The sequence below is a fragment of the Centropristis striata genome, chromosome 8 (genome assembly GCF_030273125.1).
Source record: "Centropristis striata isolate RG_2023a ecotype Rhode Island chromosome 8, C.striata_1.0, whole genome shotgun sequence".
Lineage (NCBI taxonomy): Eukaryota > Metazoa > Chordata > Actinopteri > Perciformes > Serranidae > Centropristis > Centropristis striata.
The window spans coordinates 27466010-27484150 of record NC_081524.1 but is presented as its reverse complement, the minus strand read 5'-3'; the positions used below and the strand labels follow the sequence as shown (position 1 = coordinate 27484150).

The following is an 18141-nucleotide window of genomic DNA, read 5'->3' as shown; positions in this document are numbered from 1 at the left end:
ATAACATTGATGAAAATCGGGTTGTAGATGTTACTCTGATGAAATGGGAACAATGAATATGTGAGTATCTTTTCAACTTTACTTTAACTAATTTTTGCCATTTCAACTTTTTACTCAACCTGCATAATGACAATAAAAATCCTCCTCTCATTATTTTTTCTCCTACCTGGCCCCAATCCTCTTCTTGTCTAATATGAACCTGCAGTATTATTGACTGAAGTTGATACAGATATTATTTTGTGTGCTACGTGAGATTTTGTTCATTCTTTGAAAACGTCTTTAATAAGGCCTCTGAAAAGTACAATGAATTTTAAAAAGTTCTGTTTATTTATAAAAAAATAGATATATAAATACAACTTTGAGTGTAAATGTCTGTACAAAAGAAGAGTCAATTGGACACTAAAATAAAAAGCATCAAAGACGAGACAACAGTCACAAACTTTAAATCTTAAAGTCTTAAATTTAGTCTCGTGGAGGGTCCAGGTATTCCTATGGGAATGTACATGCAAGAATCTGTAAGAACCAGGCCTGTGGCACCCTTGAGTAGAAGGAACCTTTTGTCCGGGGTCAAAGTGCGACAGAGGCTGGTAGTTTGTCTGATGGTCAGAGTACAGATCGATATTTACATGCAAACATGAGCCACACTGCACATGCGTTCTCAGGATAGACAAACACACGGACACGGACCGCTAGCCTCACGTGGTCCCCACGACAACAAACTATCTCCTCACAGAATGCAGACCTGCACAGGAAGTAACGAGAGACAGAGATCATTGGAAATGAAGTAGTGCAGTGTTACAATAACTTACAAACATACAGTCATGGAAAAAATGGTTAGACCACCCTTGTTTTCTTCATGGTTTTCTTGATAATAACCAACACCATTATCAAGAAAACCATAGAAAAATGGCTAGATATCAGCTCTTAAATTAAACTCTTGTGAGTTATTTTTGTTATCATTATATTTGTCCAAACAAATGTATCTGAAGATTAATTTGAACTACAAGCAATATTTGTAAGTTTAAAAAAAAAAAAAACAATTTAAAAATTGCAGTGAATATATATTTTTAAATGTATCAAAAATATTCTATTTAACCAGCAGATAGCAAAGTTCAGTTTATAACTTGTTAACACCTTCTGCTAGTTTTATGCTAGCTAGCTGTTCCCATGTGGGATGTAGCATGACTGAGCATGTTAGTTGAGGAGTTTAAATTAATGACACAAATTACCAATAAAAAGAAAAAAAAAGAAAACACAAAAATGATGCAAAACCTGTGTCAGGTTCTCCGAACTGTGAAGGCTCAGACCCTCATCAACTGCTGGTAATACACTGACTGTGGGTAAGTACCTCATACAACCCCACTCCAAACTAACTCTTTAAGTTTACAACCTTTCTTTTTTAAACCACACATTCACCATGCTTTCCACTAGCTCACCTGAGGCATGTGGCAAAGGCTCTACGCGCATTGCGGTGCAGGAAGTGGATGGGGAAGCCTTTGAAGGTGTGTCCGTCTGGCACCGCCCTCCTCACCGCGTCCTGGAACTCCTCATTGCCACAGGAGACGCCGGTGCAACGCTCTAACTCATAGGCTGCCAGCGCCGAGGACAGCAGATAAGACAAGTGATCGTCCCATATTGTTGTTAGTTCCAGGTCCTAGAAGAGAGAGAGCACTATGGATCTCATGCTTTGCTCAGTAATTCACATATTACATGTCAAGACAAAACACCTAACCTGTAATTAAATTATTTTATTGAGTGTGCTTGTAAGAGCACACTATATGTTATCCACCGGTCGCACATACACAAAAAGGTATCAAATCAACCGGCTCTGCCATGGCAAGTGTGCTATGACTTTTCTAAGGGTATTTGGCAAAAAAAGCCAAAAAGTGTTACCTTATGGAGAGGCTAGAGAGGAAAATTTGTCAAAAATTTTTTGAAACTGTGCTCGAGGCCGCAGATGCACATTACAGAAATAATTTCTACATAAAAACCTGGGAAAATTCTTCTTCTCACTCACATTCGTCTAAAGAAGTCAGAGTTATAGTTTGGGCACAGCCTCATAGATCGTCATGTTAAAAAGGCGGGAATTTTTCTGGAAGAAAACAGAAGCTGCGATTGATTGCTCTGCTCTGATTGGTGGCCGCCACCTGGCCCTGGTTGCTTGGCTACCAAAGCCTTTGTTTTATTTGAATTTTCTCTCAGTTTTTTTCAAATGAAAATAAACAATGGGCATACGTGGATGGAAACATACTTCTTTACAGGCTGTGAGCCATAGCTTCTATTGATCATAAATGTTCTTTAACAGCACAGCACAGGTGACTTAACCTGAACACATGACATAACCTAAAACTCCCTAGCTTTACGGGTACATATCTTTTCCAGCATTGTGTTTTACCTTCCTGTGCTCAGAAACCAGGTAGCGCATCTCCAACTCCAGCTGGTTGCTGGCAGCAGCAGGATCCAGAGATGGGGCACAGAGTGGAGGCAGAGGGGGCAGAGAGGTGGTGGAGCCTGGGGCACAAACAGACTTCAGGGCCTCCTCACTCATTGCCTTCCACAGTGACTGATTCTGATGGGGAAAAAGTAAGAAATAAATAGAGACATTTAGTCAACGCTCTTATCTAAGCTTACTTTTACAGTTCACACAAGAAAACCACTATGCTATAGTTGCTGGGGGTTTGCTGCCTTCCTTTAGGTAACATGACCACACAGGAGTTGCTGGTGAATGTCACTGTTGCAGATTCAATTTCCCTAGCAACCACTTCCACTTCAGGGGCTTCCCCTGCCCGTCTTAAAATCACCACTGTTCATTTGATTAGATCTTCTCAAGCAATGCAGTCTAAAGGGAGATTTTGAAACTCATTTCAAAACCATGTTCCTGACTATTAACACGATACCACAAATGTACCCAGCATAATAACGTTTCAGTGGCACTTTTTCAACAATAAAGTGACATAATAATCAATAAATACATCAAAATACTATGTAATAAGTGAAATATATTCAATAAGGGACATCATCATTCTCATACCTGGAAGTCAAATACACAAAGCTCCACAGCATCGGAGGGCTGGCAGTTGGCCAGGAAGGTCTGCTGGTTGAAGACACAGCCCACAGTGCGGTAGGGAGAGGTGGGTTTGGGCTGGGGGGCCAGGGGTGGGGCATCTGGGTCTATGGGCTGGTGCAGATATCTGACCATACATATGGGACACCAGGATTAATCAGTGTCCTTACACACATGGTAATAAAAAATGGATAGAAATCTGTTTCGCCATTACATTTTGAGGGCATGACTGATAAAAGCAGTGATAAAATATAAAAAAACATCTACAGGCTGGGATGAAATTGTAAAATGTAGACAAAAGTATTTCAGAAGATTAAGAAGCTTCTCAAAAACCCTGCTTGCTGTAATGAGATACCCAGTTTCTATATTTGTCTCACTGTAAATTGATAAAAGAAATGAAATCAAGTCTATAGTCATTATTAGATCAGTGACTGATGGCAGAAAGGGAAACTGATGGACAAAATCCCAGAACTGAACAACAAACAATCAATTGTTCCTTGTCCCAGAGCCAGCAAATTAAATGGAAATAGCAATCTGACACACATTCAAGCACCAAGACTGGCTAATGAGCTAACTGAGGCAAAGAGGGGAAAAAATACACAAATTGTTAAAAAAATGGTGGTATCCAACAGTATCCAACTTATAAGCATTACCTGGGGAGCAGCAAAAACCAACCATGTTACTTAAGTCATCAGCGGTCTAAAGAACGACAACAAAAATCTGACCTGTGTGCCGTCAGACTCTCCCAGAAGGTTATGCTCCCATCAGTGCCGCGGGTCAGCACCCAGGCGTGTGGTGTTCCCTTAGCTTTTGTGCCTACACACACATACGCATCCAGGCCAAAGCCAAGCAGGAGGCTACACAGCAGGGTGGCGTGGTCCTCACAGTCCCCCTGAATCAGAATCAGAATCAAAATGATTTTAATAATCCCCAGGGGGAAATTACTTTTGTTACATAGACTCCAGTGCGAAAAAATATTGAGAGCTTGAGAGTAGAGAAAGAGTAAGAAGTAGGAGATACAATAAATAAATTAAAATAAAAAAATATATATAATACAGACAGAGTTGTTCAGGTCTTTGGAGAGTTTGAAAAGTGGAAACTATATTATCAACATCATGTTTAAAATTTAGAACTCGCTAAACTCAACTAAAAGGCCAATACTCTTTTATTCTTAACATTGCAGTCAGTTGTAGCTTAAGAGCAACAGGACTTTAATTCATGTACCTCTTTGGACCAACTTGCATATCCTATTCCAAAGGTGGATAGTTAATTTAATTCTCAAAAAGGCCTCAGTTTTTCTGGGGAAAACTGAGGTTGGTTATGGGGGAAATTTGAGTGATGGAGTGTGTTAACATCTCCAAATAGTACAACTTTATTCTTCAAATATTTAGATTCCATACTACAGCCCTGATTCCAAAAAAGTTGCTAACATTCCCGGTGTACAATCATGCTGGTTTTTAATGCAGTGCTGCCTGAGTGATGGAAGGTCTCAGGAATCCACTGTTGGTTTTCAGCCTTGCCCCTTACGTGCAGAGATTTCTCCACATTCTCTGAATCCTTGAATGATATTAGATGGTGAAATCCCTATACTCAAACATTGCTCTTAAACTGTGAAAAACTATGCATGCAAATAATTCAACAAAATGGTCAATCTTGCCACGTCCCTGACTGGGCTTTTCAAGGACACCCCATTAAACATACTATTAGTTGTTAGCAATATAACCATTTCACCTGTGGGATGATCTACACAGGTGTTTTCTGAGCGTTCCACAACTTCCCCACTGTTTTGTTGCCCCTGCCCAGCTTTTAAAAAAATGTGTTGCTGGCAAATTCAGAATAAGCAATATTTACAAGAATCCATGAAGTTAATAACATTTACCAAAGTTGTCCCTGCAATCTACTAGCACCTGATCACTAATACTGATTGTGCACAGGGAGTTCTGTTCTTTAATAAATATATTGTCTATGTACAGTTTCCAATTTAATATCTGTCTTTTATTGAGTGTGCTTGTAAGAACACTCTATATACTATCCACTGGGCTTCTTCCTATTTATTCTTCCATTTCTACTCCTCCCGGAGTTTTAGTCGCACATACACTAAAAAGGTATCAAAGCGACCGGCTCGGCCATGTCAAGTGTGCCTATGACTTTTCTTAGGGTTTGGCGAACGGTTTTCAAATTCTTCGGCATAAACACGCCAAAAAATCCCCCCAATGTTACCTTATGGAGAGGCTAGGGTGGATGACATCATAGCTAGAGTGGAGAGGTAGAGAAAAATTTGTCAAAAAAAAAATTGGAAACTGCCCTCGAGGCCTCAGATGCCACTCTACAGAAGTAATTTATACATAGAAACGTAGGAAGATTAGTCTTCTCGCTCACATTCGTCTGCTAAAGCTGTCAGAGTTATAGTTTGGGCGTAGGACGCACAGATGCGCCACCAACACGCACCCACAGCCTCATGGACCGCCATGTTAAAAAGGCGGGAACATTTCTAGAGGAAAGCAGAGGTACCAGTTTCTTCTGATCACTCTAAAAAACAATTTCTTCATTATTCTTCACAAAACACATATGTAGACATTCAGGAAGAACTCAGGATGCTCAAAGTGAAGTCGGTTTAATGATAGAAACTATAGTTTGGCCAAAAAAGCTTTCTGTCTGAGGGGCACTTTCAGCTATTTTTCTCTCCCTCAGTGGCATAAATGTCATAGGAGCAGCTGCAGTGCAAAACCATATACTGTAAACTACTCGGCAGTGTCAATTATGTATGGGTGAGAGTCACGGGCCAGAGTCAAGCACACTTAAAATGTATTTAGAAATTTTCTATTTTTATATAAATATGAGCAAATAATTGCATTATGTTTTATTTGTTTTACACAGTATCCCAACTGTAATTCTCAAATTCTAAAAATATATCACTTTTTCTCAAAATTTTCAAGTCTTATTTTTTTTTTTAATTACTGATTCTAAGTCTTCATATTTATACAGATTTATTACTGTCCCATTACCATCCCTGTTGCTTGTCCAATTCATTATGTCACTACAAGAGTCTGTTTAAATAAAAATACAATATCCTGTTTTCACTGCATTGTCAGCCTTTCTCAGAAGTGTTGCTTACACACAAGAACAGTCTGCTGGAGAGGAACTAAGCTCTATAGTCATCAAATTGTCCACAGCAGTAATATAAGCGACTCCTTCAACTTTTCCAGTAAAGAGGCCTGGGTTGAGTGGGGGACTTGTGCTGCTGCTGTGTGTGTTGGCTCAGACTACGGGCTAGTCAGAATGATAGATGTTCCCCAGAAGTGTTAATACGGACGGCAGCATCAGAACAGGCTGGGGACTGATGAGGCTAAATTAATTTTCTCTGGAATGAAACTCATAAATCACAGCTGACAAGGGCCACTTTGTAAGAGTTGCGTTGTGTCTGTCTTGCCAGCAGCTCACAGAGGAGAGGCAGGGAACATTTATCCTGTGGTGGTCTGGGAAATTCCTCACTATCTAGTGGAGATGAAAATTTATCAGTCAGTTGACTGTGCACAAATCCTTCTTTCTCCGAAATGACACAATCAGCTGTGCTCGGAAATGGAGTAAAGCTAAACACAGCTGAACCAAGTTTACACGTTACTTTCTGGCTTTTGGAACTAGTCGTATTAGAATAGAAATATGAATTTAATACAAAACATTATAGTCCAGAGGCCGGACTGAGGTTGTATTAGGATAAGGTGTTTTGACGGGGAGAAAAAAAACAATTACACCTTTTCTCTATTGATTTGATGCATATTTATCCAGTTTTGTAGTAAGAGCACAGATACAGTCATCCAGTGATCCCAACTTCAATTTCACTCATTTTACTTGTTATTATGATTCTTGATGATGCTTATCTTTCTATTATTTTTCTGAACATCCTTATTTATGGTATCAATTAAAGAGGATTATTGCATGGCTTATTTCAAACTCACAACTTTGAATTTATGGAGTGATGTCTGTAAATGTAATTGGTGACTCTAAATTGTCCGTAGGTGTGGATGAGAGCGCAAATGGTTGTCTGTCTCTATGTGTCAGCCCTGTGATAGTCTGGCAACCTGTTCAGGGTGTACCCCGCCTCTTGCCCAATGTCAGCTGGGATCGGCTCCAGCCCCTGCGACCCGAGTGCGGATAAGCGGGTAAGGATAATGAATGAATGATGATTATGATTGCTGCATGAATTTGTATTTCTGCTTTGTCTGGCTTTTATTGTTTTTCTGCACTCAGTTCTCTCTTGAAAAAGATCTCAACCACAATGAGACTACCTGATTAAATGGAGGCTATTTCACAACTATCATAAAGAAAGCAGGCACTGCGAAAAAAGTTCCATATGTGCAGATTTTAAATGATGTTCTGCTCACAACACTCTGAATCTTGTTCCTAATTATGTACAATCTGTTTTAGTGGTGGGAGAAAATGTTTGATTCTGTATTCAGAATGAATTTACATGTAAAGGTATACATGAGGTCAATCACCTGGTGTTTGCTTAAGACACAGAAGCAAATAAAATAGGAAAAGCAACTGTAACATAGGGTTGTGTCAGGATTCCATCTTTATGTTGAATTTAAACAATATGTAAATATGAAATTACAGACTATTTGTAAATTGAGGATTAAGAACACCAGAATTTCTCAGGTTAGTTTAACATATAAGACATGGATAGGAATCAATGGATCCACAACCATTTAGCTTGAATGAAAGAATATAAACAGAACAAGTAAGTGCAAAAAAGTTGCCAAAGAATGATTTTAACCATCCATCTGTGTTTTAAGCAGTTTTGTTGTAAAAGTAGGTACCTTCTCAATGAAGACTTTATGTCATTTATATTGGATTTTGTAACCATGGTTTTGTCATAATGGATGCATCCCTCTGGATTGTTTTGGTGTGTTGCTAGAGACTGAAGATATCGTTAGTAGGGATGTAAGCCAAATATAAAATATATATGGAATATATATACAGTCATGGAAGAAATTATTAGACCATTGTTTTTCTTCAATTTCTTGTTCATTTTAATGCCTGGTACAACTAAAGGTACACTTGTTCGCACAAATATAATGATAACAACAAGACATTTTCCATGGTTTTCTTGATAATAACCAAAATCATTATCAAGAAAACCATAGAAAATGACTAAATATCAGCTCTTAAATTAAACTGTTATGAGCTATTTTTGTTATCATTATATTTGTCCAAACAAATGTAACTTTAGTTGTACCAGGCATTAAAATGAACAAGAAACTGAAGAAAACAAGGCTGGTCTAATCATTTTTCCCTGACTGTATATATATATATATATATATATATATATATATATATATATATATATATATATATATATATATATATATATATATATAAATATAATGGAACTAGATGGAGCTTCAATTCACACTGTCGCACAATTACAGTTCATCATTGTTGTAAATATAATAAACCCACAATATTATCCACACACTGAAGAAGGGCTTGTGGTACGCTGTACTGTGTAGACAAGTTGCAATGTATTGTATTTCCTCTAGGTGGCGCCAAAAAACACTATTGTGGCATTCATCAATATGCTGTGCTTTGTTGTGCTGCTTTTGATCACTCATGACTGAACAGAGTCTAATGTGTTTATCTTTTGTGTTTGTGTGATACATGGCCTTAATACGAAGCTTAATGATCCATTTAGATCTGTTTTTCTTTATTTCTCATGCAAATTATCTAATTAACAGTTGTTTATTTATTACATGAATATAAAGTAGGCTAATGAAACAGACAGCTTCGTATTTACTGGCTTTCTGCCAATTCTATCTTTCTACTCTACTCAGTATTAAAAAGCTCTAATTGACATTTGTACTGTCTTTTATCTGCTTTTGAGCTTGTTTTTACGATACACATTTTTAGATGTTTTTTATAAACAAAATCTTTTACTGGTTGAAGGATTTTTGGTCTTGGATGTTTGGTTTTTAGGTTTTCAAAAACAACAAGCTGAGGAAACACCGTGACTCCAGTTACCTGTCAGTCTCTGAGAAAGGATTGCTGTGTTGGAGCAAAGAATCCACAACCTCTACAAAACCCTGCATTCGAAAAACTCACACATAAACAATCTAGATCGCATAAATACGACTGTCCCTTTAATTTAGTTTTCAGTTTTGTTTATCTCCACTAAATGACAGGCTGCAGGTTTTGATGCACTGTGTTGGAAAAAAAAGGATAATCTGCTGTCTTGTGTTTTTCTTTTTAAACACCAGTATGTGATTGGATCGTATGAAGAGGTTTGAGAACACGCATTTGTTGTTTGGAATACACAGAAACACAAACTACCCAACAAACTAACCCTTCCACAATGCAACAAAATAATAATAATAATAATAATATTTAATGCGTAATTAGATTAATAAAATGAATGTGACTGTTAAGAGTTGGGGGGGAAAATCGATACAGCATAGTATTGCGATATTTTGCAGGCTCACTTTTAGGAAGTTGTGGAAATAATGCTGCAAAGTTAGGCTACTTTTTTGTTTCATTCAAAAAATTGAAATTGAAATTTGGAAAAAAAGCTTAAATTTGAGGAAAGTTTGAGAAAATGCTGCAATTGTTGTCGTCCATACATGTTTGGTATCAGTTCAGTTCAGTTTGACTGAATACTTTGTTGGTCAGTCTGCGGGTTTGACTCTCATTGTGGAGAAATAAAAAGACTGAAGTGAGTTAAATACTGAGAATTTTCTCTTATATGACAAAACGCTTCTTGATTTAATTTAATTTTGTAGACACAAATGCAGTTTAACAGTTAAATGGCAATATATTGTATCGCAACACTCACCATATCGCAAAATGCTTAAAATCGCAGTAATATCGCATCGTGACTCAAGTATCGGGATAAAATGGTATCGTGGGGCCTCTAGGGATTCACACCTCTAGTGACTGTGTAGTCCAGGGAGTTCGGTAAGTGAGTTCTTCCAATATTAGACAAAATGAAACACAGATCACTTTTAAGGAGTTTCAGTGTGAAAAGCTATAAATCTGCCATATGTTAAAGATCTAGCAGTACAGTAAGAGCATTGTCATCTGAAAAATGAGTCCATTTCTGTTGTGGCTGCTAAGTGATGTCCAGTTCTCCTTACCTTTCCTCTACACAGGAAAGCCATTAGTGTGCACCACTGCTCATGCTTGCCTCCTCCTCCCACCACAGGGGCCTTCTCCTGGGCCAGCAGGCTGACGAAGCGGGCCGCCTGTCGAGGGCTCTCTATTAGGCGGCCCGCCCGCAGGACACGCACATAAGAACACACTGGTCTGTTGACGCCATTCTCATCCTGCAGAGAGCAGACGAACACTTAAAAATAATGGTGTAGTTTAGAGCAGATATGAAATTAGGTGGTCAGGATTCAATAATCCCTAAACTGTTCAGCAATATGAGAAGTCCTCTCCCCAAACCACCAACAACAAACCTATTTCCTTTGCTATTCATTCCACAAGTCTAATAAAAACAAGTTAAGACACTGCCTAGATTAGGAATAAATGTCCTTAAAAGTAAGTTTGATTTGTTTGTTGTTTTTTTGTTTGTTTGTTTTCTTTGCGGGAGTAATAGAAATTCTCAGATCTAAGTTGTTTGATATACTATGGTTGACTAATAAATAAATAATAATAATAATACATATTTATTTGACATTAAGTGGCTATATATAGAGATACAATTTCTTATTTTGAAGTGTTGAGTATCAGGGGATAGGCCGAGATAAGTATTTTATACTTCAGCCTACTCCCTTTTTTTTCGAACCAAAATAATATAAGGAAATGCATATTGAATAGCAAGTTAACTGGTTCTTATATCTATCTTATTACTTAGACGGGACAGATGCATGTATATGTATAGGGCTTTATATACTGTATGTGTGTAAATGTTGATATGTTTATGTACATCTGTTTAATGGTGCCTATGTGAGTATGTGTATGAATATGTATATGCATCTAGCCTACGCTGTTGTAGTTTATGTTTATTTCTTTTTTTCGGTTCGAAAAGAAGAATTAATAAGAAGAAAGTAAGAAAAACTGTGGCATATAATGGTTTAATTATTTCCCCCACAACATGTGAATTTAGACAAACCTGTGCAAATATCTTGACCATTTTGGACTGGTGTGATGGACGTATCTCAAGGAACTCCCTCCACCACTGTTTGGCATAGACCAAGAAGAGTCTCTCCTTTTCTGCCGTCCTCTGCCTCTCCAGTGATTGCTGAATGAGAAATACAGTGACACTAGTTTCTACACAAAGAGTTTTGATGTTTCTTCTACAATGCTGTCTTCACATTAGCTCTGATGAACATTGATTTTTAACAGCATTCAGGGAATTTCGTTGTAGTAATTCACTATCATTTCACAACTTTAACAACAATAGTAATGAAGCAGATGAATAAGAGAATAAAATATAAAGATACTCCAGTGTGCCTACCTGTGTACTGATGATGTCAGGGCTTAGAGTCTCGGTGAGAGGAGGGTAGAGCTCCAGGCTGACAGTCAAAATGCCAGCTGGGACTTTGCATTCACTTCCTGGAGACACATAAATAACACTTACTGAAGGCTGTTGAAACTGTGAAACATTGACTGGAGGTGTCCGTGTTGACCAGCACCAAGTGTACTGGTACTACTTTTAAAACTACTTTTCTCTCATTTTGACTGTAATATCGTACTGTGATTTGTTTACATTTTAGATATTTCGGCCTCATCTTAATTACAAAGTGACATCAAGTGGTTCCCTACATAATACTAGACTACCAATATACTAATGTATATCATAATGTAAAAAATTATTCAATCGAAACATCCCTATGTACACAATTGAATTCAGGCAAATTAGAAACATGCAGGTTCAGTATTCAACTTTAGGAGAAGAGGCTTTGATTGTCTGGGATTTAGGTGAGATGAAACATTCAACGTTTCTCCAATTCTTTGAATTGGATGATGGTGGCAAATTTGACTTGTAAAGTATGGGAGAGGGGAGACTTTGTCCAGAATTTCAATGTCAATGTAATGCTTTCTATTTCACCAATGCAACAGTTTCTGTTTGTTTTGTTGTCTTATATGCATGTCAATATGAGCTGGGCCTTTGCATGTGCATGACACATTAAACTGGTACTACAACTGTACTTTACCAAATTAAAATGGTACCACCACTACTACTGAAAATAAAAAACACATGAATAATTCAGTAAACACTTTCACTGCAGCAGAATGACCCTTCCTCACCAACTCCCATCAGCTCAACAGCAAAGCAGGTCTTCCCACTGGGCGAGCTGAGGACTGTCCTCCAGTCCAGGAAGTAGGACGAGACCAGTGTTGTCTCACTGGAGGTGTCCGTGTTGACCAGCACCAAGTGTACTGGGTCGCACAAAGACAGCATGGTGGTCGCGTCCGCCATTTTACTGCCTTCTCCTGCAGAGCCAGAATTAATTTCAACATTACAAACTCAGCACAGATAATACAGGTGCATTTCAATAAAGTTGAATATCATAGAAAAGTTTATTGTGTCAGTAATTCAATTAAAAAAGTGGAAATAAGGCTACGTTTACATGATGACGGTCTGAACAGAAGACGCAAAAGTGGCGTCACGTCTTCACTTTTTATTCCTCGTTTAGACGAGCATTTTCGGGAGGAAATCTGCGTGCATACGGTGATGCAAAAGTGTGTGGAACTGGATTGTATGCATGCCAGGCGGCATCACTTAAAGTGATAAGAGCATCTTTGGGCATGCGGATGTTTTCACACCACGCATTTTCAACAGCTACTCCTTCCATAAAGTTCTCCACCATCCACTAGATCTCCCAAGTCTCGTCCAAAGCCATCTGGTTCGCCTCCGACGAATTGCTGCATCCAAAATGTGATAGAGGTAATTACAGATCCTTCTCTGTTCACTAATACTATCTGTACATATCCTGTACATTTGGTGGAAAGACTCCTGTAAGTTTATTAGAGCTGCCAGAGCAGCTTGAAGGTCCAACGCATGGAAATAATCCCACATGTTTGTTTATTTCCCTGTACTGGAGCATGTATGTGACGTAAACACATACGTGACGTGAGAAGATCTGAGCAGAGTTTTGCGTCTTGTCAGTGTAGACGGACACGCTACGGCGGAGCGGATTTAACTTTTCCACTTTGGAAGGTGGTTTCAGATTTGTGTTTTTAAGCCCCAAAAACGCTGTCCCCGTCTAAACGAAAGGCACTTCCGATAAAATATTTTGTCGTTTTTACCCGCAAGCGTCCTTGTGTAAACGGGGCCTAAGACAGGAAATGTTTCATTCTGTGTGTTCTATGTAATGTGTTAATTTATTTAATTTCTTCTCATGATAACGATTATGGCTTACATATAATTAAGACCTTAAATTCAGTGTCTCTAAAAATTTGAAAATTAAAAAAGACCAATTTTGTAGTAAGTATGTTTAAAATGGAAATGTTGGCCTCTGAAAAGTATGTCCATCTATATGACTCAATAGTTGGTTGGGGCTATTTGACTTGAACTACTGGAAATTGAATTGACTTTTTATGATATTCTAATGTATTGAGATGCACCTATATATTAAGCAACAAGAAAGCAACAGCATAAAGACTGTTGGTCCTGACATAAACAGTGATAACTTACACATACCTGTGCCATCTCTGTGGATCTCTAAGAGGAAGCCCTCCTTCAGGTCAGGTTCGCAGGCACAAGGCACTGGCTTTGAGCGAAACCTCTGGTTGCGGAAGTGTAGGTAGAGTGTAAAAGTAGAACACACCTGACCAGGTAAAGGCTCTGGCTCCTGGAGGTGCTCCAGAAAGGCTTTTCCACCAAGCACTTGGAGATACAGGTACCGCCTAGATGGGTCAATATTGGCTGAGAGAATGAAAAGGATGTCTTTACTTAACCGTTCCAATTCTAGGGAAAGAAAATAGGCCATGCTCTTATGTTAGCTTATTTTGACAATTAAATTACTTACTTTTCTTCAGCTGAGTTATATTCTTATCAACAAAGTGAGTAGCAGGCTTCGGAGGGGAGGCTGTTCCCGCATCTATAGGTTCTTCCTATCAAAGCAGACCAACATGACAAGTACAATAAAGTAAAATATAAGTTATTTACAATTGTCTATTTTCAGTTGAGAATCAAATTTATTAAAGCTGACTGCTTATCAGCCTTATCATCAAGTATGTACATTTTAAATATGCCTGTTAAATGTTTCCCAACCTGGATAAAGTGTAGGTCCTTCATCACATCATCTACAATGCCTCTGCGCTGCAGAGCATGTAGGAAATCTGCCTCAGACAGCGATCGGTGTGCTGGGCCTGGGTCATCCCTTACAGTCTCAGCAAGCACCTCTCGAATCTTCCCATGGATGTCCATCTGATAAACATGAAAGACAGAATAAACACCACATCACGCCAAGTCACAAGATGTCAGAAATAACCAATGTTTTTATAGTTTACTTGAAAATCTTGGTCAGACAGACTCCTTATCATTTAAAGTTGCTGTGTATATATCTTTGGTTTTCCCACCCCACAACAAATTCACTAGAGGTGGGCAAAAAATCCATACAGCATAGTAACGGGATATATTGTGTGTGGCGATATCATATCGATTCATGGCTGCCAAGTATCGATATTTAGTGTGGCCGGCTGTATTTTCGCCCCTTTATGTTACTGGTATCATATGAAACTAGAAGATTTAAGGAATTTAAAGGAGTCTATGTGTGTCAGGATATCATGTCGAGAAGTTGCTGCAAAGTTAGGCCTTATTATGTTTGATTCAAAAAGAAATTCAGAGCAGTGAAGCTGAAAGTTTGAGAAAATGCTGCAGTTGTTGTCGTCCATGTTTGATTTCAGTTCAGTTCAGTTCTACTGAATACTTTGTTGGTTAGTTTGTGGGTTTGACTCTCATTGTGGAGAAATAAAAAGACTGAAGTGAGATGAATAGACTGAGAATTTTCTCTTATTTTCAATTCTTGATCAAATGTAAATTTGTGGACACAAAATGCAGTTAAACAGTTAAATTGTAATATATTGTATTGCAATACTCACCATATCGCAAAATGCTTAAAATCTCAATAATATCGCATTGTGACTCAAGTATCGGAATAAAATCATATCGTGGGGCCGATATGCTGATTCATCTACTGTCCAAAGACTTGTGGTGGTATAGAAGTTATTTGAGTTTGCATATTTTGAAGAATGTAGAGCAATGAACTTCTGAATTATATATAATTTGCAGTGAGGAGAGCTTGAGAGTTGCCAACCGTGTCCAGAGAGTCTGCTTTCAGAGCTCTGTAGACTCGACAGGCCAGATGCTGTTGTTGAGTGTGAGATAACAGTTCAGACCAGCGTTAAGTGCCCTAGCTTGGAAATATCAACAGAGTGTATCTTATATACATATTTAGCACAGCCTGCGTAATAAAAAAACAGATTTTAGTGGTACTCAGTATCAAAATATGATTTATCATGGTGCGCTTTCATCAATGAGCAAGTAGGAATACAATGATGTTACTAAAGCCATCCCTTCAGGATTAATCCGGGTAATTAAAAGTCATGCTTACATGTTTACATTGAGTAAATATTTCATACATTCAACCTACGTTATCTCTGAATAGAATTGGATTTCATGATAAAAAATGTAATAATAAATATATTTGTCAAATTTTGCAAAGTAAAAACAAAATTATTCCAAGAGGAAAGTTTTATTGGAACTCACATTTGGAAGACATAAATTGGAAAAATGTAATCATAATTTTTCTCTTAAGGATGTGATATGTTACTATGACAATAGTAAGGATAAGTCTCTAATTGTTTATCTAATATTTTATTTTTATTTTACTGGGGAAATTCTTTATCCATGAGCAAAGATTCTATGGTTCTCAACCCTTATTTCCTCCTTTTTAGTGGAATTAAAGTCATTTCTGAAAATCGCTTTCCCCAGTAGATGATAAAAAAGCAACAGATTTTTAGACTGTTACATTGATGCATTTGATCAACTTCCTTGAAGTCATATCGATTAATTTACTCTATCCTCCATTTATTCCTACTGTGTAATGAATTTGCCCCTTTTGTGATGTGATTTACTGTGTATCCTACTACTTTTTGTCAATTTGTGTTGTATGAATGTATGTAATTCTGCTCTCTGAAATTGTATTGTGTATTTGTAATAAAATATATATTATTATATTCAAATACTACGTTTGAATGGCATTTGGCGTACCGGTTTCCCTTCAAGACTAAACATATGCGTTACTAAGAAACAATGCATTTAAAACCTACAACATACAAGGTGTTATTGTTTACCAGAGCCAACGTATAGACATTAAAGCTTAGTACTTTTCTCACCTTGCGCAGATGGTTGTGAATGATTTGCTTCAGCTCAGAAGCTTTCTCTGGAGGCAGAGACATGACAGTTGATGATCTCTGGACACTTTTAAGGAAAAACAATTAGCTACGTTGATAAAAGGACAGTTGTAAGCACGTTAAACGTGTGTTTGAGCAAACTTCGATTTGCCGTCTGTAACATAATCACATTTCTATGACAGTCTGTCGTGATAGCCACAACTGCCAGTCCAGTCTATGGTTTAAACTATGGCGCAAAAGCAAGCGGGAATGCCGCTCCCTTGATGCCTGACAAGGTCCTGAGTCAAATTGTTCAGATATTAAAAGTATGCGTCTTACAACAAAATAATATGCATAGGGTGGGAGATAACTCACTAGATGCCTTATTCTAGAGGACACTTTTTGTAGTTATGGTCGAAGAAAAATTTGCATTTTATTCAGGGATTGTATTGGTTGCCCTATCGTCTTCTCAATTGCGACAAACACGAAAAGGACCCTTTTGTAGTTCGAATTGTAGTGTGTTTATGTTGCTATGTGTTAATATCATAGACTTTAGTCTCTATTATTTCTATGGTCAATATCATAGACTGTATAAAATATTGATATGAAATCTACACGTTTTAAATGATTTAGACTATTTAGATTCTTTACTATCATCGTTAATGCAGAATATATCATCCATTTATATCATTAATCCGTTAAATAGCACTGAATAGGAAAAAATGCATTGTTTAGAGGGAAGACGCTAGATCAATGTCTGTGATTTGAACCAACGAACATAGTTACCGGTGTTATGGATTAAATGGATTACTAACCCTACTGTTGAAAATGTTCTACCTTTTTACGTTTTAAGGGGCGTGATAGCTCATCTGTGTGACACGTGTAACATATTTCAAAAAGTAAATATAATAATAATTTTGACTTTGTAATTAAAAAGTAGTGAAAAAAAGATTAAATACACAACGAAGGCAAGTAGCCTATGTATTTTTTCCTGTTTTCAACAGCTGTCATGACAACGATCACCGACTGGTTCTACAGCGTTACATAATCCGAAACACCGGAATGACCGGTGTTGTGCATAGACTGTATAAATAATGTAATAGTGTTGTGCCGAGTTATGCCCGAGATGTGCTGCCCCTCGCGGGAGCGCGCACTGCGAAAACTACATTGTGATGATTTCTATAGTAAAGATCAAATTAAAAACCACATAACACTCTTTCTGTGCTTCATCAATGGTGATATATAGCCTGCTGTCTTTAGTTTATGAAAGTTTATACTCATCGGTGTTTTACTAGACTCCGCGTTTAGTTACAGTTGTTTTTGTCGGGCAAGTGCTGATAATACCATTTGATTGCTATCGCAGTTTTATTTATGTTTTATGCATAATCCCTAAATCCTCTTACCTATTAAATGAATGTAACTCAGGCTATCTAATGGCTCAATATATGCTGAAACAAAGTTACAATGTGGATGCAATATGCAGAGGTGGGGCTATATTTTATTACCTGCTGAGATCTTCATCGTTCCTTTCTTAGAGCAAGTTAGTGTATGAACTGTCAACTCAAAACAGTCTAAAGTAGGACTGCAAGCAGTACTGAACGGGCCCACGCAGTACACGCGTGTCGGGGCATGCTGCCGTCGGGGTGTGTGCGTTACAGGGGCCAGTCTATACCACCCCTATGAATTTCATTGCCTTAAGTGTTATAGTGTGGCCAGCTTAAAAGTAAAACCACTTAAAA

General features: G+C 37.8%; 1 protein-coding gene across 1 annotated transcript; it reads right to left on the bottom strand.

Moving 5' to 3' along the window:
- Nucleotides 1-312: 312 nt before the first annotated feature.
- Nucleotides 313-16680, bottom strand: cep76 (centrosomal protein 76). Its single transcript, XM_059338339.1, has 13 exons — nt 16406-16680; nt 14280-14435; nt 14035-14119; nt 13707-13931; nt 12311-12496; nt 11517-11614; nt 11172-11300; nt 10192-10380; nt 3790-3956; nt 3032-3191; nt 2396-2569; nt 1437-1654; nt 313-742 (listed from the first exon to the last, which is right to left on the bottom strand). Exons 1-13 carry the CDS (start codon nt 16466-16468, stop codon nt 604-606), a joined length of 1989 nt encoding a protein of 662 aa, XP_059194322.1. The 5' UTR covers nt 16469-16680; the 3' UTR covers nt 313-603.
- Between the last annotated feature and the right edge of the window lie 1461 nt (nt 16681-18141).

Bases quoted from the DNA above. Each gene is read 5' to 3' on its own strand.
- cep76 (XM_059338339.1), bottom strand. From the start codon at position 16,468: ATGTCTCTGCCTCCAGAGAAAGCTTCTGAGCTGAAGCAAATCATTCAC. The intron at 13,932-14,034 runs GTAAGTAATTTA...TCATTCTCTCAG, and splicing joins TATAACTCAGCTGAAGAAAA to CCAATATTGACCCATCTAGG. The intron at 1,655-2,395 runs GTAAAACACAAT...TCTCTCTTCTAG, and splicing joins TGGTTTCTGAGCACAGGAAG to GACCTGGAACTAACAACAAT.